The sequence below is a fragment of the Penicillium cinerascens genome (genome assembly GCF_028974065.1).
Source record: "Penicillium cinerascens strain IBT 15544 chromosome Unknown contig_24_segment0_segment0, whole genome shotgun sequence".
NCBI lineage: Eukaryota > Fungi > Ascomycota > Eurotiomycetes > Eurotiales > Aspergillaceae > Penicillium > Penicillium cinerascens.
This window is the reverse complement of record NW_026695290.1, coordinates 1,321,417-1,346,123: the sequence shown is the minus strand read 5'-3', so window position 1 is coordinate 1,346,123 and position 24,707 is coordinate 1,321,417. Positions and strand designations below refer to the sequence as shown.

Here is a 24,707-nt window from a genome sequence, read left to right as displayed (position 1 = left end):
ATCAAGTTATGCGGATGTTGCGTGATCATGCATAGAGAAAAATTGAAACATGTACAATTCAAGTATGGCTATAATGTGTGCACAAACGATTCAGCTCCAACATTGACCTAGGTACATGAAGTGTATTCTCCCATTGTTTGTGTCAATCCATGAACCGTGTCAGCCTTAGAATATTGGCATCCTGTACAGTAGGTTTCGAGTTCACTTTAACCGCCACACTGTTACCTCAATCACCACCCCAAGGCTAAATAATGTATAAGTGAATAAAGATTGTGATTTGAAAAAGAGGGAATATCAATCAATATCTGTGCCTTCATATATTCTGGTGAGTAAAAGTGCTTCGAAACATTGCTTGCTGCTTACACTCGGACATAGCTTGCCGACTCGGCTTGGATTTACCGATTCGGCTTATCTCTGACGTGAAAAAGGATGCCATTATGTCTGCTTCAAATAAAGATGATTATCCATTGGGTATAAATGACCAAGTCCAAGAACCACTCCTATCGCTCTAAATCACAAACTGACAAGTCCAGTATAACATAAAACAAATTAACACGAAGATTGCGATCCAAGTCCAGCTCAAAACCTCTCACTCGTCACACAACGCGTCGAATTAACCAATAACCAAGCCAGTATCTTCACAAGAAGGGTCAAACTCTTAACAAGCAAATCCAACCCGAAGAACAGAATCTTCAATACACTCCGAGTAATTCCGGGCAATTTTTCCCCCCGACGCGACGAAGAATGTCCGTATCGACCGTATTTCTCCAAGTCAAATTCCTCGATCACAATCTCCTGCTTCTTCTTCGACTTCCGCCGACTCTGTGGCGCAGACGGTGTTCGATTCCAGAACTTGAAGAAGCTTTTCCTCTTGGGAGCGAACTCTGCCGAGGCATTTGCAGATTCTATTTGATATGCCAGCTGCATGCTTTGAGCATAGTCTTCGCGCTCGGCCAGTGTCGTGATCAGCGGCCCATTAAATTTCATCGAATTGCTCGACTGGGAAATATAACCCGGCTCTATCAGAGGTGATCCAAGCTCCATGTCTGCCAGGATGGGGTTGGTGGCTTCGTCTGAGACCGCGACGGCGAGCATAGCTGCGACGAGGGAATCTATGGCGTATAGCGAGGGAATCGTTGCACTTACGGCAGCTGGGCAAATGGACAGAGTTCGTGTTGCGAAGTCCAGAGCCGCCAGCGGCTCATCAGCGTCTGTTACGGGCAGTGTGGACGTACGCGCGGTAGCGGCTTGCTGTGCCGCTGCCATGGCTGTAGAAGATACTGGCCCAGTGACAATGATGGTCGGTGGTTGACGTGGTGATGCGTCACTAGATGGTTCAGAGACGGTGATGTGCAGCGTACCCGAAGATTGAGTCCGTACAGGAGAGAGCGGGATACCGGCAGCTCCCACTAGAGCCGCGGGCTGGCGTTTCGACAGCGAAGGATGATGAAGCTCGTAGAGTCGCAGGTTACGGTTCCAGGATAGGCGGCAGGACTCTTGCGCAGCAGCACGTTTGAGGGCATTCCTCTCGACCTCGGCCGCCTCAGACCCAGCGAGTTGATGTTGCTTGCTAATCTCGTCGGCCTGTTCAATGGCGAGCATGGCAGCCAGCCTGGAGAAAAGGAGTGCGACAACCCCGTCGTTAGGGTGCTCTCGACGACTGCGCTCCTCGAGACTTAGTGTCATAATAGGCACATCACTATTAGGCTTGGATGGAGCTCCGCGAGAAATAGAAAGTTCATCATTTTCGTATGTCTCCAATGTATAGAATGGGTGCTGGGTGTTGCCGAATGTGAATGTCGCCGGTCCGGTTCTTGAACAAATTAGTAACAGACCAAAGCCTCTTTAGGCAATATTCACTTACCTTGTCATGCGCATGTTGAATGTTCCAAACAAATTCTGAGCACGTTGGCCATTGGCAGCCTCCCATAGCAAGTCCAACTCCTGCGGGGAAGAATAGCGGATCTCCTCTGGCTCTAACATCCCAGTGGGAAAGTTGAGCACACTTGCAGGAACTGTCTTTGGCCCCAGAGTCTGATCAATATCCGACGATGGCGGCAAAAGAGTAAGTTGAGGCCTGCGAGGTTTTGCAGTCGGGCGTTCGGTAGACATCAGAGCGTTCAAGTTCTGCTTATTGAGTGGGAGCTTCGAATCTAACTGTGGAAACATCGATTTCATTGGGACTGGGGAAACCGAAGAGTGTGAGGATTGTGGTGATGCAGCTGATGTTGCAGCCCTGCTGCTAACGCTAGTGTTACTCGGGCTTTGTGAAGGCAACGCCCGATTTGCCTTGGGCGGGCGGCTCCAATTGCGCGGGGACTGAGGAGATTTGGAGGCAGACGACGCTTCTGTCGTTGCTGGGGACTTGTTTCTCACAGCAGGTGCTCTTGATGGTGGTGGCGGTGGAAAAGACTGAGTATCTTCGATAATTTGGAGTATTACTGCCTCGGTCTTGGTAGAATCTTTGATCTCATCGAAAGGAATTGGAGACCCAGACTCAACCTTGACAGTTGGTTTTTTGGTGCCCTTGCGAAACGGATTCTGGTTCCCTCTCACGGGCGAGATAGGAGGGAATAATTGGAATTGGTTCATCCTAGTAGTGGAGGCGGTATGCGTTCAAAAGAGGAGATCCGTGAAGAGACAGTCAACACGGAAAAGCGCGAGCAAGGGGGCGTTTCGCCCGACATATACTCCATCGCGCCGGATAAAGTCTGCTGGTTCTTGCAGATGGAAGCCAGACGCGCCCTGGCCCCGGTAGTCCTGGTCTGTAGATGTGACCGGCCTATTTTTAGGGCCGGCGCTTGGATGCCGTCGATGTGACTGGCCCCGATCATGGGACGAGGATGGCGGCGCAGAAACGGCGCCTCCATTTCTCTATTTGATTGGTCTCTGAAGACCGTAAGCCGTCTTACTCCTGCGATTCTGAGCTCGTATTGGCGGTCGCTCCGTGCAGAAGTCGCACGACTAAGTTCGGCAGGACTGAAGATGCGGCGCATACAGCGATCTTCGGCACTTGATGCTGTTCCATCTCTCGCTCACTGATCACCGCTCTTTCATCACATATTAGAAAGAGTGGAAAGAGCCAAGAAGGAACCTTGGCTCATTGGCCGCCAGTCTATCCACCTTGGGGCGTGAAGAAGTCACAAGGGACCGAATGCTACAGATGCATATCACCCCACGCGAGATCGATCTTGAAGAATTACATCATAGAGATAGCCGCTCGCTCAGACAAAAGCAAGATGATCTTGTATACACAAGTGGATATCTATACATTTAGAGGCTAATATTTACATCATATGATACACTTCATCACTTCAGCTCTGGCTGCGGTCCATGGCTTCATCGTGAACGGAATAGGTCAAGCCCTCGGCCATTTCAATAGCCCCTTCCATATTGCCCTTGTTGTACAAGAACAGGCCCTGCAGGGCCGCTGCACTAGTGCTTCTCGAGCGGTCAGCCTTGTAGCCACTCTCGTCCTCGATCAAGCCGAGATGATGAAGCTTGTCGAGGAAGATTTTGCGATGAGCTCCATCCGCGTCGATCTCTTCATAGAACCGGTCCCAGAGACGGCTAACTTGGTAGCGCGTTACTTCGCCGAGACGAACGGTCATGTCCACACGACCGGGTCGCACCAAGGCCGAGTCGAGTCGCTCGACGTGGTTGGTAGTGAGGAAAATTATACGCTCTTCGGCGCTAGCCACACCATCAAGGGCGTTCAGCAAACCGGAGAAAGTCACATTCGCTCCGCGGTACCCGTCTGCATCAGTCTGCGTCCGGTTGGAGAACGCTGCATCCACATCCTCGAGGAGGACAAGGGTTCGGTTTGGAACGATCGTCAGGAGATGGTTCAACCGATCGTCGGTAAGACCGCGTTCACTCAAATTCAAAATTGCAATATCGTAGTCCAGCTCGCCCGCCAATGCTTGGATGAAGGAGCTCTTTCCGGTACCAGGCGGACCATACAGCAAATATCCGCGTCGGTACGGAATACCGCGGTTGTGATACCACGATGCACTTTCGATAAAGTCCTGGACATCCTCCACAATACGTTCCTTGACCCCTTCGTCGAGAACGACGGACTCGATTGGGCGCTTTCGCCGCGGGTGTCCAAATGGTCGCCATTCGGTGCCCCAACTATTGTAGATTGTGGTTTTTCCTTCGTGTGATTTCTCGGCATACGCGTGCGCCTCGGTAAAGAGGTCTTCGAAGATGTGACGGTGAGAGTAGAGGGTGGTCAGGGTGATGGTTTCCCAGGGCTTGCCGGTTTGGATATCGCGAGACTTGGATTCGCGCATGCGGTTGACGAAAATGAACGCGTTTTTGTAGCGGAGAACATGTTTTCCGGGGCCCGGCACCAGAGAGAAATGTGTGTGGATCGCTCCGTTCGAGTGTTCGACCTTCTGGGTTTGGATGGAGAGGTGGCGCATGCCCGGTGTCATTTTTTGGAAGATACGGTCGATAAAACCGGAGTTTTCCGCCGCGGCTCGGGTTGCGGTGAGCTGTGACTGTTGGTAGAGGGTCATCCAATGGAGGAACCATGGGTAGGAATCGTCCTTGATGCTGATCTCGACGTCCACCAGCATGCGGCGACGCAGCAGAGCCGCACCATGACGGATCCCTTTTTGTGCAAATGTCAAGCCGGCGCCTAGACCTGCCAGGCCGAATCCCTAGCAGCGAGAGTTTGTAAGTACGTTGGGTTCATTTGCCAATCTGCGATTGCATGGAGAGGGTCGCATACTGCCGTAAAGAAGGGATTGCTGGTCAACTGTGAGATGAGGCTGCCGTCACCGTTTTGCGCCGACTGCTGTGCCTGCTGGACCGCCTGAGTCCTCTGCTGCAGGACGAGGTCACTCGCAGACGGCGCAGCATTGGAAGCACCACTTGGCTCCATGCCGGCCAAGTTGAAGAGAGGGTTGTGGATGGCACTTGAAGGTCAAAAGTCGAACGCGCCGAGCGGATCATCGATAAGAACGCCAGATTATCGGAGTTTTCAACGGGCCGAGTGAGCCCAGTGGTAGATTGTACAACCGTACAGCGCGTACGGTAAACATCCGCGATCATCCATAGTATATTTTGTATCTAAGTCTAGGTTTAAGCTAGCATCGACACAGAATGATGTCGGGTTCGGGAATTCACATGGGCCGATGCGCGGTTTGAGTCGTTGACGCCGATTCCGATGCGGAGATAGCGGTTTTAGTACGGCTCACTCCGATACTTTTGACTTTCCTTTCCCAATCATAGGAGCCTGCGCATGGTCCGCGAGGTCTTTTCGATCCGAGGGTTGTCTATTTAATTTTATTCCCTCCCATGCGCAGCTTTCTACCGCGCCCCCGGTTATGTCGACAGACACTTGACTGGCGCGCTTTTCTCGTTCGCAACATGGGCTCAACCACCACCGGCGTGCTTTACGCCCTGACTGTGGCTAGCTCTCCAGCCAGACCGGCGCCTGAAGATGCTTTGCAGAAGAGTCATCATGCGAAATCTGGCTTCAGGAATCCCTGGGAGTGAGTTTGCCATGCAGTTGGTTTCCCCGGGTCGCGCGACACTAACCCCAGATTTTTTTACCCGACAGCTCGTGGCAGGATGTCAACCTCAAAAACGTCAGGCAGATGCTTATGTGAGTCTACACTGGCTTTGAGGATTCCCGAGACCTTTTCCCTAACAGTTGATGCTTTCTTTTAGGCGCCGAGTGACCGGTAAAGCAAATGTCCCCGATACCAGTGGTCCAACGGTTCCCGTTCGGAAGCCCGAATTCCTTCCCAGTCGAGATACCCCCAACCTACGGGCGACATGGCTCGGACACGCCTGTTACTATGTTGAATTCCCCAGTGGTCTCCGTGCGCTCTTTGATCCAGTCCTCGAGGAGCGCTGCGGGCCATACAACATCCTCGGACCGAAACGCTTCACGGACGCTCCGTGCCAAATCAAGGACATTCCTGTGATTGACGCCGTTTTTATCTCTCATAACCACTACGACCATCTGTCGTACCCGGGTGTTATGCAAATCTCAAAGAGACATCCCAATTGCCATTTCTTTATTCCACTCGGTACTAAGCCCTGGTTCACCAGCTGTGGTATCGATAAAGTCACCGAGCTGGATTGGTGGGATGAGCGCGATATCACTCTTTCCCCGTCGACGGACAAGGTGACTCACGTCGAGGCTGCAGGTGAAGCTGATTCCACATCTGCGGAAATCAAGGCACGGATCGGCTACTTGCCTTGCCAGCATGTTAGTGCCCGTACCGCATTTGACCGGTATCAGACTTTGTGGGGCTCATGGGCAATTGAGTCGGGGGGCAAGAAGGTCTACTTTACTGGGTATGTTGCTGTTTTCAGTGTGAAGTAATGGTGATTTAATCTAACCCGGGGAACAGAGACACCGGATACCGAAAGGTCCCTGAGCTGCCCGAGGGAGAAGACGACCACGACCCGAAGCACAACTTCCCCGTCTGCCCTGCTTTCAAGCAGATCGGTGAGTTCCGGGGTCCATTTGATCTTGGCCTGATCCCCATTGGTGCATATGCCCCCCGCCATGTGTGGAGTGCCGCCCACGCGGATCCCCATGATGCAGTGGAAATCTTCAAGGACACCAAGTGCAAGAAGGCTCTCGGTATGCATTGGGGAACTTGGGTTCTCACCGAGGAAGATGTCCTTGAGCCCCCCGAGAAGCTGAAAACTGCCCTGAAGCACTTTGGTCTGCCTGAGAAGGGTGTGTTTGATGTTCTAGACATTGGTGAAAGCCGAGAATTTTGATATCTCTGCTTTATTGCCGTCGTCTGCTTCCCAGGTCTAATCTTTACTTGTGTGATTCTCTGGATTTACTGGAGCATTTAAAGGCTGAGGTGCATCAGATGAGGCTGTGGGGCTGTTGTTGATACTGTACAATATTAAGAAGCATTACTTGAATATATGCCATTCCTATCATATCAGAACTAGTCATTCATTTCAGATTCCTGAACGATTAATTGAATGAAGTGGCTTAATATGCTCAGTGCATGACTGCACCATTATCTACAAAGAAGTTATCACTTCTGAGGCCATCCCTTGCCTCACTAACCTCCAGAGATTCCCGTATTCCTCATTTCCCTCGAACAATTTCTTTACCCATTTCTTTCTTCTATCTCAACGTGTCCTCAATCACTTCCCTCCCAGTCCTGTCATTGAATGCTCACTGCAGATATTTCTAGGGACTCGCTCCGCCCTCTACGATCATGTTCATAGACCTGACTCAGCTACAAACTTCGAAGAAAAGGAGCTGACTGGGACAACAGAAATACACGGACCTCGGTCTACCACACGGGAGGGAGTGGCTTGTGGGTGCGCGTGTTGGGAGGCGGATCAGAGGGCGATACAACTTCGAGGGCACGTCCCAGATCGACCTGATTAACAAAGTAGTGCTCAAGGTTCTTGCTAACCCGTAAAATCTCCACTTCTCGAACGGAGCTCTGTTTCTGCCCGTAGATTCTCTCTTCTTTGCTTCCATTACTTATACACCTTTGTTTCTCTCTGTTTCCTTTACCTAGCCCTTTCCACTTATTTCCCTCCTTTCTCGGCCTTCTCGCCTTTATGCCTCTGTTCTATCTCTTGCTCTTAACTTACCCTGGTAAGTCAATATCTTCGCATCCCGAGCAGGTCCAGTGAACAATGATCGTGGAGAGCATCGACTGGGTCGGGGCGAAGAACCAAGAGCGTGGAGTCAAGTGGCCCATCTTTCCATTAATCCTACACAACTTCGTTTTTCCCGTTGCCCACGGGAGATATCTTTGACGCTCCGCATGGTGCTGGTCACACGTGGTAAGTCCTCCGAGCTTTCGACTCAAGGATTGCTCAAGCTGAATTCTGTACTCAGTCATGCTGCAAGAACCGCCACCATTTATCAAACGGTCAAGCTCTTTTTCATTGATTAACTTTGCCCTTCGTTTGTCGATGCTCATAAGGGAATGTGGATACGCCGAGATGGGAGCGGGGCTTGGGTATATGGACTTGATGCTCGGCATGACCGGATATTCATTACTAGACTTCAACAAAACCTGTATCAATCTCATGAACATATTTCCAATGCTATCTCCCAATTATAAAGACTACAACGTGCTCGTCGTAGAGCTGATCTATATAGTTGAAGGCTTGGCGTGTTTAACGCGTTTGAATCACCCGATCGGGCTTAGTGTCAGGGAGCTCCCACTTTGGAAATTTGGGATGCGGGCAACACTCGACGTGGATCCGAGTTGGCTCCTTTTCTGTGACGAGACCTTCCCGTGTTCATCAACCTTACGACCTCACTCCTTTTCATTCCCTTCCACATTAGTCCACCGCCAAAATGCAGGCTCCGGTGGTGGTGATGAGTACGTTGCCCCTCCTCCGCAATTGTTGCTGCTTGCTAACTCCCCGATAGACACCAATGCTGGTGACAGACAGGTCGGTCGCCGGGCACAGCTGTCCAACATTACCGCGGCTAAGACGTATGATCCTCCATCTTTGATGATAACCTTCTGTCCGCATGCTAATTAAATGATCTCTAGTGTGTCCGACATCATCCGGTCATGTCTCGGTCCCAAGGCGATGTTGAAGATGCTGCTCGACCCAATGGGCGGTATCGTGTTGACGAACGACGGCCACGCTATCCTGCGAGAGATTGAGGTGTCGCACCCTGCGGCGAAGAGCATGATCGAGCTCAGCCGTACCCAGGACGAGGAAGTCGGTGACGGAACCACAACTGTTATCATCTTGGGTAATACTCCTATCTATCCCATACGTACTCTGGATGCATCCTAACATATTCAAAGCTGGTGAAATGCTGGCCCAGGCTCTTCCTCAGCTCGAACGCAACATCCACCCCGTCGTCATTATCTCCGCTTTCAAGCGCGCCCTCGCCGATGCCCTCCAGATCGTGGAGGAGGTCTCCCTACCCGTTGACATCCACGATGACAAGGCTATGTACACCCTCATCCAGTCCTCTATCGGAACCAAGTTCGTCTCCCGGTGGTCCGATCTGATGTGCGGCTTGGCTTTGAATGCTGTGCGGACAGTCTCCTTCGACGTTGGTGGTGGAAAGCAGGAGGTCGACATTAAGCGGTATGCTCGTATCGAGAAGATCCCCGGTGGTCAGATTGAGGATTCCGAGGTCATCGACGGTGTCATGGTCAACAAGGATATCACCCACCCCAAGATGCGACGGAGAATTGAGAACCCCCGCATCTTGTTGCTCGACTGCCCCCTGGAGTACAAGAAGGGCGAGTCCCAGACAAACATCGAGGTCTCGAAGGAGGAGGACTGGAACCGCATTCTGCAGATTGAGGAGGAGCAGGTGAAGCATATGTGCGAGGCCATCTTGGCAGTCAAGCCCGATGTTGTCATCACCGAGAAGGGTGTTTCGGGTAAGCAGAACCCAGTCCATTTGCTAGCAGGACCATTACTAATTCTGGATTGCTTCTAGATCTCGCACAGCACTTCCTGATGAAGGCTAACATCACCGCCCTCCGCCGTGTTCGCAAGACTGACAACAACCGTATTGCCCGTGCCACCGGTGCCACCATCGTCAACCGCGTCGACGATATCCAGGAATCCGACATCGGTACCCGCTGCGGTCTGTTCGAGATTGAGAAGATTGGTGACGAATACTTCACATTCATGCGCCAGTGCAAGGCCCCGAAGGCCTGCACCATCCTGCTGCGTGGCCCGTCCAAGGATATCCTGAACGAGATCGAGCGCAACCTGCAGGACGCCATGTCCGTTGCCCGCAACGTTATCTTCCACCCTCGCCTGTCCCCTGGTGGTGGTGCCGTCGAGATGGCTGTCTCCGTGAAGCTCAGCCAGCTGGCCCGCTCCATCGAGGGTGTCCAACAGTGGCCTTACAAGGCTGTCGCCGATGCCATGGAGGTTATCCCCCGTACATTGGCCCAGAACGCTGGTGCCAGCCCCATTCGCGTCCTGACCCGTCTGCGTGCCAAGCACGTCGAGGGCCACACCACTTGGGGTTTGGACGGCGAGTCCGGTAACCTGGTCGATATGAAGGAGTACGGTGTGTGGGAGCCCGAAGCCGTCAAGCTGCAGAGTATCAAGACGGCCGTCGAGGTAAGCTATCCACCTTTCTCCCAATTTGATAACATTCCACTAACTGATTTTAGTCCGCATGTCTGCTCCTCCGTGTCGACGACATTTGCAGCGGCAAGTCGGCGCAGCAAGCCGGTGGTGTCGGTGGTGGTGACGAGTAATAGACGAGCGCGAGAACAAAAAAAGAATGATTCATGGGCCTCAGGTCCGTACATAATGCTACACGACTGCCTCTGGGTTCTCTTCTGTATGAATATCCTAGACCAAAATGAACTGTCATATGGGTATCTTCGTATTGAGTAGTATTGTACATTGCGCCGAGGTAATCCTCTAATCTTCATCGTGGATAATCACACCAGGAACCTCTCCATGTGGCACCTGGCCCTCGGCATTAACACCCTGATCTGTCTGACTAGGCACAGACGGCGCTTTCGTAGTAGAAGATTTATCCATATCCATCGCCGAATCCTTCCCGCCCTTCTTCCCTCTAGTAGCGCGTTTTTTCTCGCGGCGCTTGCGGTTCTTCTCCGTCTTCTCATCATCCTTTCGCTTCGCTTCCTCCCTCTGTTTTTCCCATTCCGCATTATCTTTCTCTTGGTCTACCTCAGACTGCATAAGACGCAGCCGCTCGTACTCGCGGCGTCGGCTCGCCTTGTAGACGTGGAACTCGCCGGAGCCTGCACCGGCCGACGAACCTTGCACATTGGTGACAATTTCGGGCGGCGGGGCGAGTGACGATGATGTGCGCGGGTTTGATGAATCTGGGAGACGGATCTCCTTCGACGGGTCTTTGAAGAGCGTCTCGATTTGGCCCGCCTGTTCGGAGTGTGGTGTCACGGCTCGTCGCTTGATGGGCCGTTTGCTGCGCGGGTCCGCGCTTGTTGGGACGGATTCAGGTCCTGGTTCAGACATTTTGAATGGTAGGCGAACGTGTTTTCCCCTGGGAAGAGCGCGTAGAGGAAGATTGGATTGGAGGTGGTTCCGAGAGAACCTTTTGTTCGTTGGATTTGCGGTGCAACGGATGGTACACTGTGGAATTGGGGTGTGGAACCGCTCCTCTCAAGATCGACGCAAGGTCTGCAGCTATATGAGCTTCAGAAAGCTCCTTGGACGAGGCAATGGGGAGAGGAGAAATGACTGGAAATGACGAGGTGAGATCGCGAAGCCCGCGGCGGAATTGCGACACGCTAACCACTTCCGGACTGGCCGTTGCACTATAGTCTCGCGGGCATGTGAAGCATCTGTAGAAAATGGCGAGATAACTGTGACAAGTGGTTTAGCGCATGGAAGTTGATTGTTCAATGAGCCTGCTAAATCGAGAATAAAGGCCGTGGACTCTGCATTTTCCAAGGCCCTGGAGCAATATCCTGAGGCAAAACTCCCGCCCGGTGGTAAACACAGCAAGAATTTAACATTGAGCAGTCCGTTGAGCAGTCCCAAGATAATATAGGGATCAATCCAGGTCCTAGTATTGGACTAGGGCAATGTGATGGAAATTCTTGTTCTAGGTGCGTCGAAGAAAGGCTCATGGATGGGCTCATCACATTCCTCGAACACCAATTGCCGGGCGCAACATACAAAATTGTGCTCTAAATCCTGAATTCCGACAAAATACCCTGGCCATTGGATATCTGGGATACATAATGATCTTCAAGAGCTTTCATTATCATCATAATCAAATAAAAGTGCGTCAACGCACAGATAGCTGCTCGGGCTTCGTGTTTGGCAACAAACCGTATCGTAAGGGCCAGAGATCGAGACCTTCCCCCCAAGGAGCTCGCAAGTCTCCGAAATAGAACATAAGGGTTAGTTTTGGAGTAGCAACATTAGTTTGATCAACCGCAGGGCCATGGGAAGATAGTAGTCGTCCTAAAGTGAAAGCTGGCTTGCGCTGCGTACCGGCGTTCGCCAGATCTCTTCACCTTTGTTCACTTCCCTCCCCCGATCATCTTCCTTTTCATCATCTCCATCCACTCCACGGTTTCAGCTTCTGTCGTGAACCGTGTCATTCTTACTTGAATCGTCGCTTCGCTAACTCTCTGATTCTCTCTCCCCCAACTTGGAGCGCGATCCGCGCGCCCAACACGAGTCATGGGAAGTTATCGCTTCGGTAAGTTGGAGCATTCTGCCCGTATCCCGCCGTCGTCATTGTACATAATCTAGATGTGTTTTCGGGCATCGCGATGTCTATCCTTAACTGCTCATACATTGTTGCTCCCCATTGCGTGTCGAATGCGCGTCGTGGGGGTTGCGGTGCTGGCTGTCCAGTTGGCCCAAGCTCCAAGCACCAAGCTCCGCATGGATGACACGATACCCACGGCACCCAGCTCCATCCCCAAGCATCAAATATTTAGTTGACTAAGCTAACACAACTTCTAGAGCAAGCTCCCAGCAACCGCTCTTCTTGCACCAACAAGGAGTGCAAGGATGCCAAGGTCAAGATCCTCAAGGGCGAGCTTCGCCTTGGATCTTGGATTGAAGGTGAAAGATTCCAGGGCTACACTTGGCGCCACTGGTAAGTCCTCTATCGATAGCCTTGAATTGCGAGGCATCTAACTGTACCTAGGGGCTGCACCACTCCCAAGGTGATCGAGAATATCGTCACTGCATGGAAGGATATCCTTCCTTCCGAAGAGCCTGACTACACCATGCTCGACGGCTACGATGAGCTGCCTGAGGACCTTCAGTTGAAGATTCGTACTGCTCTGACCCAGGGACACGTCGATGACTCCGACTGGAAGGGCGTAAGTCAAACCAATCATGTGCCAACCGCGAATGTAATTTCACTAACAAAACCAGGATCTCGAGGTTAATCGCCCTGGCAAGACTGGATTCCGTGTTCGTGGCGGAGCCAAGGGCAAGAATGCTAAAGATGAGGTAAAGTCCGCTGTATACTGTGCAATGGCCAAAGATCTAACTTGACCAAGAAGAAGGTTGCCACCACTGAGGGCTCTGAGGCCAACGATGACACCGTTCCCGCTGATAAGCCCAAGCCCAAGAGGGCTGCTCGCAGCAAGAAAGCTGCTGTCAATGAGGAACCGGATGCTAGTGGTACTGACGAGACAGAGCAGAAGCCTGCTGCCAACACCAAGAAGTCCCGTGCCAAGAAGCCTGCCACCGCTGCCGACGCTGATGCCCCGCCCAAGAAGCGTGGCCGTCCCACCAAGGCCGCTGCTACTGAGACTCCTGCTCAGCCTGCTAAGAAGGGTACCAAGCGCAAGACTTCCGAAGAAGAGACACATGTTTCCGAGCCCGAGAAGCCCAAGCGAGCCCGTGGCAAGGCTGGCAAGACCAGCACTTTGCCCAACGATAATGAGTCTGCTCCCCCCACGAAGGCCGCGCGTGGCCGAAAGAAGGCTCCCAAGGAGTAAATGTCTTTGGAATTTCATTTCCAATCCCCCATGTGTTTTGTTTCTGCACCCTGAGATGTTCTTTCTGGATTGCAACTGGGCGCGAGGTGGGTTGGAGCTTCTCCTTCTTCGGTGTGCTATGGGTTGAATCTCTTCTGATTACGCAGTATTTTCTGTGTATTTCCCTTTTTTTTTCACCAGGGGCGGTGACTTGGGCCTTGGAATTCTGTTTATGGATCTCTATTTTCCATGGTCTGTCATGTATGTCACAAGACCAATTCAAATGAATCATTAATCAATAACTTGTACCCGGTTCGTAGTTTGTAAAGGATATAGACAATGGAAGGTCTGCAAAGGCAGGGGAATCTTTTTTCGAATTAGCTACCCAAGGTATTTAATGCCTGCATCTCCACAATTATATCCTTTATTTGTATCTCCCTACTTGCTTCCGCGGTGCATTTTTATACCTCTTGATAACCTCTTTATTGAACGTTTTCTGGACATCTTTCGGAACGTTCCTCTGCACCTTCTTCCCATCACACTTTCTCGATTCCCCGGCTGCGCATCAGGGAAACAATATCCGCATAGCGTTGCGGGGACTTTGTGTGTATTTCGGTTCGAATCTTCGAGATCTCTGAATACAGTTCTGGAAGCTCCTGCATGACAGCCCAGAAATTGCTTGGGCAGTCATAGAGGAACAGGTCATGTGCGTCGGCGATAAACTCGATCAGCCACTTTTGGAGATTATCATGTTTGTAGCCCACAGGTTCCCGGCTGAATGCCATCGTAGTTACCTGCAGGATCGGCTGTAACTGAGCAAGACCAGGATACGAATTCCACGCAGCTTGCAGCTTGATTCGGATAAGGTCAATTAGCTGGACCATCTCATACCTCCTTGCTTGTGTGTAAAGGCGGCCAAGAGAGATGATCTTGTCCTGTAGGTCTGTCGAGTCGGAAACGGCAGCTAGATGGTATTTACGATGGATATTCATAACGTCCCCGATCTGGCGGGACGCAACGTTCGGTGACGCATTGCCGTCGGCGGCTCTTAGCGGTGGATTATTGACTTGAACCACAAGAGGGGCAAATTCATGCGACCTCAGCCAAGACTGAATTTGTAAGAATTCGGGTTGGTCTTGAGTCTGGAGCACTTCACGGAAAATTTCCACAACCTCGGAAGAATCATCTTCCTGCAGAAAGACATGCTGGAGAGCTGAGCGTAAGGTCAGATCAAAAACAGAGGTCTTGGCTGAGCTGTCTTTTGAATCTTCGGTCTTGAGTCTGCTATTGACTTGCACGATTCTGGGTCTGCTGGACTCCGAGAATGTAGGCAACTGAGTTCGTCTCAGTACAGCGGGGAATACCTGTTCAGGTGAACCTTGACGAGCCTGTGTGGTACCGGAACAATTGGACTGGGAGTAGCTCGGAAATGATGCTGTCTCTCCAGGGAATCGGAGAGATGTAGATTGAGTCTCTGCTCTCTTGCCAAAGGGTCCGATCAGTCGCGACGCAGAGAATGAGCTACTGGTCGCCTGCACATTAGCAGATCGATCACCAGATTCTGGCTCATCTAGATCATCTGCGTATGACCCGTCACCACTTCCATCATCGTCGGAGCTTTCGCCATCATACATAGCACCATATCCATCCGGAACGGCAATCGATACTTCAGTGCCAGACTTGCCCTTGATCGAAGTCTCATGGTTGGCCATCTCCAACCAGAACTGCAGGGTGGGATGCTGCTTAGCAATCCTGAAAATCTTTCGGAAAGCCTTAGCATCACTGCGGGTGCTAGGCTCATTGAAGTGAAATGGGATCCGAATACCGAGCATAAAAAGATCATTGAAGATAGTCCACCGGCTAATCATATCAGTATTAAATTTCAAAGGGATATTCGACTCAACTCACAAGGTGTTTCTTCCCGGGAAGTAAACGGGATACATCCTTTCTCTCAGCGGAGTTTTCCATGCACCACCCTGTATGAGCGGTCGCGAGCCCTTTGGTCGACGGCTAAGTCCTTTGCCTGGCTCAAATCCATCGGGGAGGATCACACCGACCCAGATATCGACTCGGTATTTTTTGTGAGAATTTTTGAAGCGGGCAATGAACACCTCGCCGGCATTTACCTCTCTCGGCGTGGGAATGTGACTGAGATCAGCCGTCATCGGCGCGTAATGGGCCATTTTGGCCGGGATGGTACTAGCTGACATCTTTCGTCACTGGTCAGAATTGAGTAAGGTCAAGGCAACATCGGATTAATGGATCTGAAGCAGAATATGAATGGGTTCTTGGTCTCCGATAATTTGTGGGAAGAGCATGCCATCAGAAGAGTTTACATACCTTGGTATGCCTGAATTAAGGAGGGCGAGTGAATGTGTGGGAGAGAGAGGTTCTCTGATGAAAATAAACGTGATAGACAAGAGATGAAAAGAAGTCTTTTCCTGGAAAACTGTGGCTATGTCAGAAAGAGAAGCTGTTAGGTGGAATCCTTTGGAAAATAACATACCTTCGAGAAGACGTCAAGACAGATGCCTAGAAAGAGCTGTGGGATGGGATGTTAGAAAGACGTTCGGAAAGAGAGGTGAAGGAAAGTTGGTGGAAAACCGATCGAATGTTAGAAGGAAGCCGTGAGGAAATTGGTGTCAAGGATTGTAGGCAGACGGCTTCGAAAGACTGACAATGGGAGAATGCAAAAACCTCGCAAGGGAAGAAGACTTGTCATTGATCAAAAGAGTGTAGAAGGTTGTGAAAAAGATTCAAGGGCAGGAAGATGCGCGTTAAGACCCGAAAAAAGTAGAAAGTGCTCGATGGAGATATGGGGTGTTGTAGGACGAAGATCTTTTTCCGGGACTGAAATGTGTGATAGTTAGCGCCTACAGAAGAGTGCGTATCACCTGAATGTGACGCAGAAGGTTGACCCGTCTCCAATGTGTTCCGATGTATTGAGAGCGTCTTGTGGGATGTATAAGGGGTTGAAGGAAGACAGTGTCCACCGGAGGGGAGTTGTATGATAAAGATCTTGGCATGATAGCACGCACCTTGTGGAAAATCAAGTAGGGTAAGATGTTGCGAAGGTGAGAGGCTCTACTGAGACCGAAATGTAAATTGGGAAACTTCGAGAATAGAGTATGTGAGAGGTAGGGATGAGCTCAATCCTTGACCCTTATTATCGGTTGCTGACCGAGAGGTTGAGTGTGTCGATTGGTAGAGAAACTGGATGTGAGTGGTTAAGCATCAGTGAATGAAGATGCCTGGGGTTGGAAGATGGTATCAAATGACGAGGTGTAAAGAAGAGAGAGAATCTGAAATCTAGAACTGGCTTTGAAGAAGGTGAAAGGGTTGGGTATGGTAGAGGTGTCAAGAGGTAGATGATGGTAGCAGATGTGTTGTTGTATTTCTGCAACTGACTATGAAGAAGATAAGAAGTTAAGCACTCAGAGAGACGATGATAGTAGATAGTAGGTGCACACCTGAGATCCACAAGTAAGACAGGTACTCGAGATGTAATGTTAAAAGCTCAGAGTTGAAACAAGCCGTGAAGGACAAGTTGAGTAGAACGAAGTTGCAGACAAGTTCATGTTTGGGTGCGAGGAAATTCACACCATGAACAGAGCAGCGTTATATATGATATTTCCATTCTAGAGACTACTGGAGACGAATTTGAGGTGGCCGGATTTCTCATATCATATTTCTCATCACCAACGGGCCAGGAGCCCAATAATATCACACTCGACGAATATGCGTCGGTATTCAAGGAATGGAGGCGTAAATGTCACATATCAACGAGAACGCAGAATCAACGCAGAAATTGAGCGGAAATGTTGCCGACACTGTCAGAGCATCATCAAGGAGTGAAGACGTCGATCAACGCAAGTCACCATACTCCAACCAATTAAAAGAGAATAGGGCGGTTTCTGGGGAACCATCAAATGGCGGCCAACCTCGATGGAAGAGAAGTTGTTCTGCTGTCAAAGCAAAATAACAGACCGATTCAAAATCGCAGTCAGATAGCCATTCTGGTTGAAAATCAGTGCGCCTCCGTGTTCAATTTCAATTTCGTGCAGCTCAATTTGAACAATAAAAAGCAATGTAGACGACCGGCTAGAACAGCCTCGAAGTTCGCTTGGCGCTGCGAGAGAGTATAAGCATTCATTTGCCGAAATTGCAGAGGGGTTATGTTAGAAGTCTAGACAACCTTGAACAGGGGGTCCAAATCAAGGAATGGGGACAGAAGGATCCTACCGGATCTCCGCGAGGTCATCCATGTGGTTGCACATTGCCACAAACAGATCAAAATACAACTTGCCACCGATCTCCATTTCCATCTGCATGGTCCCGCTTCTCTTGAAAGTCTTGCGACTTCGGATGATGAGAGCAAGGTAATGAGCGCGCATTCGAGACTCCGAGTCAGGGGTGTTGTCATACGCGTACCGAGCAGATCGCAAGATCACGTCGGCTGAGATACCGATCTGAAGGCCTTGCTTTCGAAGGGCAATGCGCTTCAGCTCTTCCAGGCCGTACTTCTCGGCTGCGCAGTACACCGCCGTGTCCCGGAGTACAACGTCTCCCACTCCAGGGTGGAAGATCGTCGCCTCGCTCGACCCGCGGCCAGTGTTGTCGATATCTTGAGCATTCTCGAGGTGCCAGGAATCCCGACGCTTGCCGCGAAGCAAGCGTGGGTAATAGTCACCCTTGTACAAGAACTCCAGAATGCAAGACAGGATCTCAGGGTCCCTATTGCACTGCATGTTAGAGTGTTATCGCAAGGAGATGGGACAGTACCAACTCGTCAGGTAGAGTCAGTTGTTTCGAGCCGTCATCCGCCGATTTCTCCTTCAGAGAATCACGGAAGTACGGCGAAATGGACAAGACATCTTCGTGGGCAGCGAACAGACGCTGGTCTTGGCCCACCGCCATGGTGATGATGGGGCTAGTGAGTGCACTACAGCAAACGCGTTAGCCTGGCTCGACGAGCTACTGGATGACTTTACCACCTTCCCGCGGGCATGTTGTCCGCTCCATCGGCCACCCCCTGCTGCATCTTTTCCTTGACCTGTTCGTCGTACCTCTTCTTGGTAGCCTTGACGGTCTTTCCCGCCCGGCTCCTCGAAGAGAAAGAGCGTCTGAACATGACAAGAGCAACAGAGAATGTCCAATCTAAAACCTAGCGACGAAGAAGCCCTGAAATATCAGAAGGAGTGATATGAGTTGGTCAAAAAGAAAGAATGAGCGACGCTGCGAGTCACTGTGAGAGTGAGAGTCCTGGAAGCCGTCCTCCGAGATGGTTTCACCGTTTCATCAAGAGACGGGAAGAAACTAGCCCGGATGATGGCTTTGCATTCGAAAGTTCCTAAAAACTCACGTTTGCGGTTGTCAACTCTGGCAGACGTGAAGAAAAGAACGAGGGGAAGGGGGGCACGCGCTATTTAAGACACGGGGTCAGGTGATACTTTCAACAGCCATCACCAGGGCACAGCCCAAGCTTCATTTGCAAACTGCCGTTGCGTTCGGGGAATGGCGCTAAACCCGGGTGTCGCATTGGCCGGTGATTCGGCGATCGGCGTGGCCATATGCACGTTGCTTCTGCCTACTGGGCTTATCTGCAGTCACGAGACGTCACACAAGTCCAGGTGAAGGCCGACTTTGATTGATGATACACCTTTTCATAATAAATAAATGATCGCATGGTATCGGCCACGCTAAATGGTCCGGCGTCCTATCTGGCATGCCAAAGCAGACGATGATTCAGAACAAGACCTCGGCTGCATGGATCTAGAGACCCGGTCACATAGTCCTGTTCAGAATCATGGGTTCTTGAGGAGCCATCTTCGTTATGATATCAATGGTTTAGAAGAGAGATCCACAGCTAGTACCGCCCATTACCTCGCCGAAGTTATAGAAGCGTCGGTAGTCACGGTGTACATACTATGCCCAGCCGAGCAAGAGGTATCACGCTCTCCCGAGCCATTTTACGCCGGTGGTGGAGCTGTAGTATTCCGTTTTATAACCAAATATGACGGAATATGGGCTCAGGAGGACGGGATACCATGGTAGAATCATTTACGGTGCCATAGCACGAAGTCGTGCGGCAAGTACCTCCGTTCTCGCATACCTCGGGTTCTTCAGACAAGCAGAGGTAGGGCTTTTGGGAAATCGCGGATGTTCGAGAAGGGGGAATAAGATAAGTTAAGGTTCATTGCATGCCGGCAGTCTGTCTTGTATTGACCCCTTCAAATTGTCTGAACTTGTAAACCCCACATCCAACGGACCGTACCTGCGGCAGTCTGAGCGGGGTCGACCCATGTTGAGTGAACTAAGAGCGTACCGGAGGACAGGACACTGTAAAGTTGCGCAAACATCAACCTGTAGGAAGACTGCCTGCTCGTAGTCATCGTAGTGTAGCCCAGTCCCGATATGGCCGTGCCATCGCTAGTACAGATCAAACCGTGGCGGTGCACACGAGATGTGGCGGTGGCGCGAGGGGCCTGTGTAGGGTTGGTCCACATGCCAGCCACCGGTGATATCATCGGGGAAAAGCAGCTGGCCTTGGCCATAAAGTTGCTCTAGAGTACTCCGTACAGGCTTCATGCTTCTGTGCCTTTCTCTGTTGCCACAGTGATCGATCAGTAACGGACTTGATCTCTCTGCAGCTCTACCTTTTATAGGGTGATCTATCAGCAGGGCGCGCGCTAAAACCCCTTGTTTTCACTACGCGCCCAACCCGTTTCGTCTCTGTTTTTGGGACTCAACTTCTCTTTCCACATACCCGTAGAGTTCTCTTCTACATCCGTCACGTCGTGATTATGGAGTACTTCAACCAGATCAAGAATCGGCGGCGATCGTCGCAGATCATCAAACCCTCGAACCCTGTTCTGAGTGCTGAGGAGGAAGCCTATCTGCGACAACTCACTGCTCAGCCTGAGAATACGGCTGAGCCTTCCGGGCAAGAAGATACACCCGCACAAGCCACCGAAGGCTCTACAGAGATCTCCCAACAGCCCGGCCTGAACGGGAGCTCTCAAGAAGCCCAGAATGTCCCACTTCCTACTTCACCGGTAGAGGAGTTTGGAAAGGAACTGGGGGAAGAGGAGAGGAAAGCACAAGAGAAGCCTGAGACTATTGGGAAGTCTGAATCAAAACCCCCGAAGACAGAAGCTTCGGCTGCTCCCGAAAAGAAGAAGAAACGATGGAGCACCACGTTTTGGAAGAAGAATACGGACTCGGACAAGGTATGCACACCTAACCCAATGATCGTCATGACGGATTCGGAATAATAACGCCTTCTCTTGCCACAGAATATGAAGCCGAGCACCGGAATCGACTCACAATCTCAAAGCCCTGCCCCTGCCACAACGTCCACGACCGACAGCGGGGATCAAGCAAAGAAAGAGCAGGAGGACATGACAGATATCCTCGAGCGGCTAAACCTCGCAGCAGACAATAACCGTGTCTTCTCCGTCAGCGATGAGACACAGGAACTGCTGCGAAAGTTCAAGCTCATCTTCAAGGATTTGATCAACGGCGTCCCAACGGCCTACCACGACCTGGAAATGCTCCTGACAAACGGGAACCGGCAATTGCAAGACACCTATACCAAGCTGCCTGGATTCCTTCAGAAGCTGATCGAGAAGCTTCCCGAGAAGTGGACCGAGACACTGGCTCCAGAGATGCTTGCTGTGGCTGGCGAGCGCGCAGCCCAGAGTGGTATCAACATGGAGAATGTGGGCAAGGCTGCAGCGGCCGCGAATAAGGCCGGCCTGAACCTTCCAAGCTTGAAGGAGCTGGTTTCCAAGCCAGCTGCTATTGTCGGAATGCTACGATCAATCATGGCGTTCTTGCGCGCCCGCTTCCCGGCTGTGCTGGGCATGAACGTCCTTTGGTCACTGGCCTTGTTCAGTAAGTGACCATGAAACAAATTATCCTACTTTATATGCTAACGCCCTCTAGCCCTCCTTTTCGTCCTGTGGTACTGCCACAAGCGGGGCCGCGAAGTCCGCCTGGAGAATGAGCGCCTCGTGACCGAGGAGGAAATAAACAAGCTCAATGAGGGCACCGAAGAAGGCAAGATTCGTACAACGGAGACCTTGACGACCACAGCGCCCCAGGGCGCCTCGGCCGAGGAGGTCCGTGAAGGCGTGAAGAAAGTCAACGAAGCCCGAGCTTTGGTAGTGCAAGCTCCTGTCGATGCCTCTGAGCCCCTGAGTCCCAGCGAGGAGAATGCCCAACCAAACCCAGCGCCAGCCCCGACTCGATCCAAATCGCGTCTCTCCATCTTTGGACGTTTTCGTCCTGAGCCCACGCCTTCTAACATCGGCCCCTACCCAGGAACCTAGTGTTTCCATAGCAATTTTTTCTCAATTCGGCAAAAGTTTGCTGTACATACAACTTGTTATTCTTTTGCCCCGGAGAGAAGAGGTTCCATGGTTTGGCTATGGGTGCAGGCGGCAAAATGCGGGTCCCCGGCCGTCGGTGGCGAAATTACTGTAGACGCTGCGAGAGGACGGTGAAGGTAATGAAACATAAACATGGCTGTAAGTATTTTGATTCTGGCGTTATACTAGTGCCCATAATATTATTGTCTTATCCAAATCATAGTCCTAATGCATCATATAGAAACAATATTACAAAACCGGACTTACTATCTCGGTGTCCACTAGAAAGACAAAAATATCATATCAGGTTTATAGGCTGCCGTTTCAGGAAAGGAAATCTTGTAAGGGTAGCCAACTAGCAGTGGGCAATCTATGACTTACGGCTGAAGGCAAGTACCGGAAAGTTTCAACACACCCATTTTGCCAACTCGGATTATTCAAGCAGTTCCGGACTCCTCCGTCTTCTTCTGTTGATGATCGGGAAGCTGTTTCTGGGGAATGAGAAGTGCCAAGAGAACGGCCGCTGCCGCACCAGCCAAACCAAAGGCGAAAACATCCTTGATCCCGACCATATAAGCAGTGGTCACAGCTGTAAGCTCTTCGCCTGTAAAAACATGATGGATCTCGGCTGCGCCTGTGCCCAAGGCCAATGAGGTATTGATATTTGAGTTGGAGCTCTCCAACGTCTGTAGCATGCGGTTGGCGAAGAGGGACTGCGCCACGAGAACGAAATAGGTTCCGCTGATGGACTGACACACTTTCCTGGGAGTTAGTAAAAAGTCTTTACTTGCGAAGAGAGACAGGCGAAATTCATACTGAGCATGATACCAGTGGAGCTTGCCACGTCTTCTGGCTTTGAAAACCCCTGCACTGCAGTCATAGGGATCTGGTTACCCAAGCCGAGCCCAAAGCCATAAAGAACCTGAGGCCCAAGGTAGCGGGCCTGAGATGTGTCGACTCCCATCGTGTAAAACAGAGCCATGCCGGCCACCATGATGAGTGCACTGGTTAACTGAAAGGGCATGATGTAGTGGGTTTTCCCGACGAGACCACCGCTCATCACAGCCCCCAAGGAGAAGAAAGATAGAAATGGGAGTGTATCAACACCACTCATGATAGCGGTCTTCCCATGGATAGACTGGAAGTATATAGGGAGATAAAACATAACCTGGTAGAACGAAGAGTTGGAGCTAAGTAAGCACGCAATGTTAGCTCCGGGACAAGAGGCTATGAATGGAGTGGTTGAGTACTTACATATAGCACCACAAAGCATTAGCCCATGTCATGCGAGGCCTCAGTAGCTTCAATGGAACCATAGCTCGAGAGCCTTGGAATCCCTCAACTATGAAGAACATGATCGTGAAGGCAATCCAAAGAACCAATGTGGCGATGACAAGACCAGCGCTCCACGCTTTTGTCTGGCCACCCCATTGCAGAGCCAAGGCAAAGCACACGAGAGAACCGAGTAACAAAGAAAACCCAGGAAGATCAAGCTGTAAAATGATCTCCTTCCAAGTGGCTGGGACAGGCTTGATATGCCCGGGTACCCGCAAGAACAGTAAACACATAATGACAATCGGACCTCCAAGAGGCAGATTGATCCAGAAACACCACCGCCAAGAGACCTCACTGGTAAAGACACCTCCGAGAACAGGCCCGAGTATGGTCGATACCATAAAGACTCCCATCCAGCTGCCGATCAACACTGGACGCCTTCTTGGCTCGGCCACGACACTGATAAGAAGGACAGATCCACCCAGAGTCCCCGCAGCCCCCAATCCTTGGATTGCTCGACCGATGATTACAGAAAGACTGTTCTGAGCAGAGCCGGCGACAATGCTGCCAACCAAGTAAAACACCACGGAGCTCAGGTAAATCCATTTGATGCGGAGATATTTATACAGCTTGCCCCACATCGGAGAGGATGCCCCAACGAGGAGAAAAGTGGCGCTTCCGTACCATCCGACATCGTTCAATTGGTGGAAGTCATCGGTGATGCCAGGAATAGCAGTCGCAATGATCCCAATCTCGAGGGCGGCCAGGAGAGTGCTCATGAAGATGGTGAGCATGATGAGAAACAATCGCAGCCCCGTTATGTAAGAAGGCTCTGCGGCCAAGTCCTTCTCATCTTCATGCTTCTCTTGGTCACTTTCTGCTGGGGTGTGCTGGATATCGCTAGATGAGATTCTCGGATGAACCACTCTCGAATTGGCTTCCGACTCGTCCCCCATGTCAGGATTTTCAGAAGACATGGCTCTTAACTTTCTCGCTATTCTATGATTTGGCAGGTCGGTAAAATGATGCGGGTTTTGAAGTGACCGGAATATCTTGCGGGACAGGCCGTGGGTTTCGATGCAGCATTTACGGAAGCATAAATATAGAAAATATATCTATTCGATGAAGTGACAACAGGGTGCGAAAATGATCAATAATTAGTAAAGGTATTAAAGACGATAATCTCTTCGTCCGCCGGATACCAAACATCGAAAAAGCTTAATTAGGATTAGCGTTAAACTCGTCCGCCGGGCCGATAACCACTAGGCCTTTTAAAGGACTAGCGTCGCTTTCGACCGCCGGCGCCAGTCCCAAAAGGCCCCCAACCCGCTTCGACCGCCGTCAGGCAAAAGAACCCCGTTGCCCACCGGCCATCTGCCGCATACTTTTTAGTCACATCTCCGCAACACGTCAGGTCTTGGTCAATCTGTAGATACAATGTCTCCGCCCCATGCAAAGCGCCAAAAGCTCCGCAAGGGGACCCACAGCTGCTGGGAATGCAAGCGGCGGAAGATGAAATGTGTATTCGATCCGCTCGGTAATACAATCTGCAAGCCATGTCAAATTCGGGGATCTAAATGCGTTAGTCAAGAGTTTCCCGAGGACGTCTGGATCTCTAATACGCGGACTGGTGGAGGAAATATCGAAACAGACCAGGGAC

General features: G+C 51.0%; 10 protein-coding genes across 10 annotated transcripts; 4 read left to right on the top strand and 6 right to left on the bottom strand.

The window, feature by feature from the left end:
• Window positions 1–579: 579 nt before the first annotated feature.
• On the bottom strand, window positions 580–2,592 carry N7498_003602 (uncharacterized protein; the record flags this gene model as incomplete). Its single annotated transcript, XM_058450664.1, has 2 exons — window positions 580–1,813; window positions 1,865–2,592. The coding sequence occupies 2 exons, from the start codon at window positions 2,590–2,592 to the stop codon at window positions 580–582; spliced, it is 1,962 nt and encodes a 653-aa protein (XP_058310126.1).
• A 722-nt stretch (window positions 2,593–3,314) lies between these two features.
• Window positions 3,315–4,891, bottom strand: N7498_003601 (bifunctional AAA family ATPase chaperone/translocase BCS1; the record flags this gene model as incomplete). The annotated part of the gene is made up of 2 exons (XM_058450663.1): window positions 3,315–4,667; window positions 4,739–4,891. 2 exons carry the CDS (start codon window positions 4,889–4,891, stop codon window positions 3,315–3,317), a joined length of 1,506 nt encoding a protein of 501 aa, XP_058310125.1.
• Window positions 4,892–5,247: 356 nt separating this feature from the next.
• N7498_003600 (uncharacterized protein) lies at window positions 5,248–6,753 on the top strand (the record flags this gene model as incomplete). Its single annotated transcript, XM_058450662.1, has 4 exons — window positions 5,248–5,504; window positions 5,573–5,617; window positions 5,683–6,318; window positions 6,375–6,753. Exons 1-4 carry the CDS (start codon window positions 5,308–5,310, stop codon window positions 6,751–6,753), a joined length of 1,257 nt encoding a protein of 418 aa, XP_058310124.1. The 5' UTR covers window positions 5,248–5,307.
• A 1,460-nt stretch (window positions 6,754–8,213) lies between these two features.
• On the top strand, window positions 8,214–10,318 carry N7498_003599 (chaperonin-containing T-complex subunit CCT3). Its single transcript, XM_058450661.1, has 6 exons — window positions 8,214–8,342; window positions 8,393–8,459; window positions 8,520–8,728; window positions 8,784–9,374; window positions 9,434–10,071; window positions 10,125–10,318. The coding sequence occupies exons 1-6, from the start codon at window positions 8,318–8,320 to the stop codon at window positions 10,209–10,211; spliced, it is 1,617 nt and encodes a 538-aa protein (XP_058310123.1). The 5' UTR covers window positions 8,214–8,317; the 3' UTR covers window positions 10,212–10,318.
• Window positions 10,319–10,380: 62 nt separating this feature from the next.
• On the bottom strand, window positions 10,381–10,962 carry N7498_003598 (PRKRIP1 family protein; the record flags this gene model as incomplete). The annotated part of the gene is made up of 1 exon (XM_058450660.1): window positions 10,381–10,962. The coding sequence occupies one exon, from the start codon at window positions 10,960–10,962 to the stop codon at window positions 10,381–10,383; it is 582 nt and encodes a 193-aa protein (XP_058310122.1).
• Window positions 10,963–12,141: 1,179 nt separating this feature from the next.
• N7498_003597 (PARP-type zinc finger-containing protein) lies at window positions 12,142–13,421 on the top strand (the record flags this gene model as incomplete). The annotated part of the gene is made up of 5 exons (XM_058450659.1): window positions 12,142–12,160; window positions 12,430–12,565; window positions 12,617–12,794; window positions 12,850–12,927; window positions 12,978–13,421. The coding sequence occupies 5 exons, from the start codon at window positions 12,142–12,144 to the stop codon at window positions 13,419–13,421; spliced, it is 855 nt and encodes a 284-aa protein (XP_058310121.1).
• Window positions 13,422–13,936: 515 nt separating this feature from the next.
• Window positions 13,937–15,610, bottom strand: N7498_003596 (uncharacterized protein; the record flags this gene model as incomplete). Its single annotated transcript, XM_058450658.1, has 2 exons — window positions 13,937–15,260; window positions 15,309–15,610. 2 exons carry the CDS (start codon window positions 15,608–15,610, stop codon window positions 13,937–13,939), a joined length of 1,626 nt encoding a protein of 541 aa, XP_058310120.1.
• A 2,028-nt stretch (window positions 15,611–17,638) lies between these two features.
• N7498_003595 (BTB/POZ domain-containing protein) lies at window positions 17,639–18,531 on the bottom strand (the record flags this gene model as incomplete). The annotated part of the gene is made up of 3 exons (XM_058450657.1): window positions 17,639–18,134; window positions 18,187–18,342; window positions 18,392–18,531. The coding sequence occupies 3 exons, from the start codon at window positions 18,529–18,531 to the stop codon at window positions 17,639–17,641; spliced, it is 792 nt and encodes a 263-aa protein (XP_058310119.1).
• A 1,672-nt stretch (window positions 18,532–20,203) lies between these two features.
• Window positions 20,204–21,733, top strand: N7498_003594 (uncharacterized protein; the record flags this gene model as incomplete). The annotated part of the gene is made up of 3 exons (XM_058450656.1): window positions 20,204–20,629; window positions 20,696–21,296; window positions 21,348–21,733. 3 exons carry the CDS (start codon window positions 20,204–20,206, stop codon window positions 21,731–21,733), a joined length of 1,413 nt encoding a protein of 470 aa, XP_058310118.1.
• Window positions 21,734–22,209: 476 nt separating this feature from the next.
• On the bottom strand, window positions 22,210–24,039 carry N7498_003593 (MDR family MFS transporter; the record flags this gene model as incomplete). The annotated part of the gene is made up of 3 exons (XM_058450655.1): window positions 22,210–22,529; window positions 22,589–22,962; window positions 23,027–24,039. Coding segments are annotated over 3 exons (1,707 nt in total), but the record flags the coding sequence as incomplete, so codon positions are not given.
• Between the last annotated feature and the right edge of the window lie 668 nt (window positions 24,040–24,707).

Excerpts from the sequence above, each read along its gene's own strand:
- N7498_003599 (XM_058450661.1), top strand. The coding sequence starts at position 8,318 with ATGCAGGCTCCGGTGGTGGTGATGA. Across the intron at positions 8,460-8,519 it reads AACATTACCGCGGCTAAGAC|TGTGTCCGACATCATCCGGT; the intron begins GTATGATCCTCC and ends AATGATCTCTAG. Across the intron at positions 8,729-8,783 it reads CACAACTGTTATCATCTTGG|CTGGTGAAATGCTGGCCCAG; the intron begins GTAATACTCCTA and ends ACATATTCAAAG.